This window comes from Artemia sp. Qi Xiang Cuo, chromosome 5 (genome assembly GCF_049724085.1).
Source record: "Artemia sp. Qi Xiang Cuo chromosome 5, ASM4972408v1, whole genome shotgun sequence".
Classification (NCBI taxonomy): domain Eukaryota; kingdom Metazoa; phylum Arthropoda; class Branchiopoda; order Anostraca; family Artemiidae; genus Artemia; species Artemia sp. Qi Xiang Cuo.
In genome coordinates, this window is record NC_142798.1 from 34837948 (window position 1) to 34840235 (window position 2288).

Below are 2288 nucleotides of genomic sequence, written 5' to 3' on the forward strand. Positions count from 1 at the left end.
TTAACCACTGTCATTATGACTGCTTCTATTATTTGAATCTTGATTTTCAGACTTCTCTTTTCTTTTCAAGATATTTTAAACAGTAAATAAAAACATCATAGGCTGTGGATAACTAATTGGTATGCAGACGAAATTCATAGTTTGTGCTCGCAGTGGCGTCATTAAAGAAGGACTAAAGCTAAATTCCTCTCTGTAAGCTTAGGCTCAATAAATCATATAAATACACCACCCTCTCACCCCCAAAAATCTACAATTACAATTAACCTGTATCTTGTGATCTGATTGACCCAAAATATCTTCCTTCTGGATTAATCTCGGTTCTTAACCGCTGCGACATCCAACGTCAATTGAAAAAGTCCCCGGTATCTTTTCACCTGAAACTAGTTTGATTTAGAAAAACATAACCTGCAGTTTCAAACATATAAAAGGACTTCTTTAGTTTACATTATCAGTTGAATATTTTAGTTGCAGTTGATTGCTCTCCAAAAAATTGCTAATAATGAAATATGTGAGTAGCCTATTCCTGTCATTATAAATCGTAGATTAGCTTTTGTTAGTAGTTATACAGCCAATCCGAAACTCTTGAAGTTCATTTTCGAAAAGTTTTAAGATATCAATTATTTTAAAATAACATGGTTTAGTATCAAAGTAAAACCAAATAAATTAATAGAATTGTAACAAATTGCTTTATTGAAAGCCAAAATTGGAATGAATATTTCAGATTTAAGCAATAATAATAATTGAACTTATCTTGATACAAAATAGATCTTGTTAAAAAAAATGTCCTTGACTTATCTGAGGCAAATTATTTTTATTTTGCATTTTTCTGATTCATTAATGCCATAATCTTTCTTTATTTTTATTTTAACACTTTACTTTTATTTGAGATCTTTGTTTTTCCCTTCCTACTTGTTTCAGTAGGCTCTTTGAAATGTTTAAATTTTTTCAAATTGAAACATTTTACTAATTCCTGTTTGGAATGGATGAATTTAACAGCACAAAATTTATTTTTTCTATGTTTTTCATTTTATGCTTCTTACAATTTAATCTGGAAAGATGAAATCGATGAAGCTGTCAAAGAAAGTCATTTGAATGATCTTTCATTTTATCTTCTTAACTACTGATATTCCGTACACTATTGACACATTTTATTATAAAACTGCATTTTTTGATTGGAGTTCCAGTTCCTTAAATAGGTGTTCTGTGAACTAAATCCCAAATCAAATCTTGAAACTCAAGAAAATTTTCATTAGCTAAAATTTGTTACCATTTCCTTTGTGGGCTCTATACAAAATTCGAAATATGCCTTATAAATTTCTAAATGCATAATTGATTTTCCTATTGAATCCGCATTTGAATTTACAAATGCTTACATAACATTCATATTGATCTTTGCTCTTGATTTTGCTTGTTGTTCTTTGTGCATTTGCAGCATTAGTAGAATATACATCTCCAAAAGATACATACCTATCTTTATCAATATAAATATTTTTCTACTACTTTTTTTTAGATTCTGCTTGTTGCCCTTTATGTCACCGCAGTATTAGCCAAATCCAACAATCCCAAGAAACCAGCTATTGATTTTCAAGATATGAAAAGAGGGTTAACAGCTAACAGAGGTGGTCTTTCCTTTGACGATCATAGTTACAGGCTGAGAAGAGAAGCTTCTGAAGCGGAAGCTCCTATCGAAGAAGATCTGAAAGGAGCAGAAACTCATCACTATAGTTATTATCCTTATCATTATTATGGTCATTATTACCCTACATATAGCTATGCATATCCATCATATGGTTACGCACCGTACAGCTATGGTTACAGACGGTATTGGGGCTAGAGAGAAGGACTTATTTAACTACAAATGTTTTATTTACGTAATTTATTTTTAAATTAAATGTTTTTTTCACCCAAATAGTATTATTTTACCTGTTTATTCTATTCTTGATTATTTGCATTAGAGATTTATTTCCTTTTGCACATCAAATTTATAAAAAAAAGTAAACTAGTGTTTTCAAATTTTTGTAAAAAAGAACAACAAAAACTAAAGAACAAAAATTATTATATATATCTAGCTTTTCCAACACTATAAGAAAAATAAAATAAAAAACATATTTTTTATTTGGGCGGAAACATCTTCCACCCATTGCCACTCTCTCTGATAAGTCCTGTAAAGAAATTCTAGGTTGATACATCTACCTAGATTTTGATAAAAGAAGCTGCTAAATTTATCCTTAGAATTTACATGAATTTGGTCCCACCACAAGCCATAAACAATACTAAACGCCAATCCA

At 29.9% G+C, this 2288-nt stretch overlaps 1 protein-coding gene across 1 annotated transcript; it reads left to right on the forward strand.

Moving 5' to 3' along the window:
* Window positions 1-406: 406 nt before the first annotated feature.
* On the forward strand, window positions 407-1909 carry LOC148952074 (uncharacterized). The gene is made up of 2 exons (XM_089088826.1): window positions 407-508; window positions 1511-1909. The coding sequence occupies exons 1-2, from the start codon at window positions 500-502 to the stop codon at window positions 1832-1834; spliced, it is 333 nt and encodes a 110-aa protein (XP_088944952.1). The 5' UTR covers window positions 407-499; the 3' UTR covers window positions 1835-1909.
* Window positions 1910-2288: the final 379 nt, after the last annotated feature.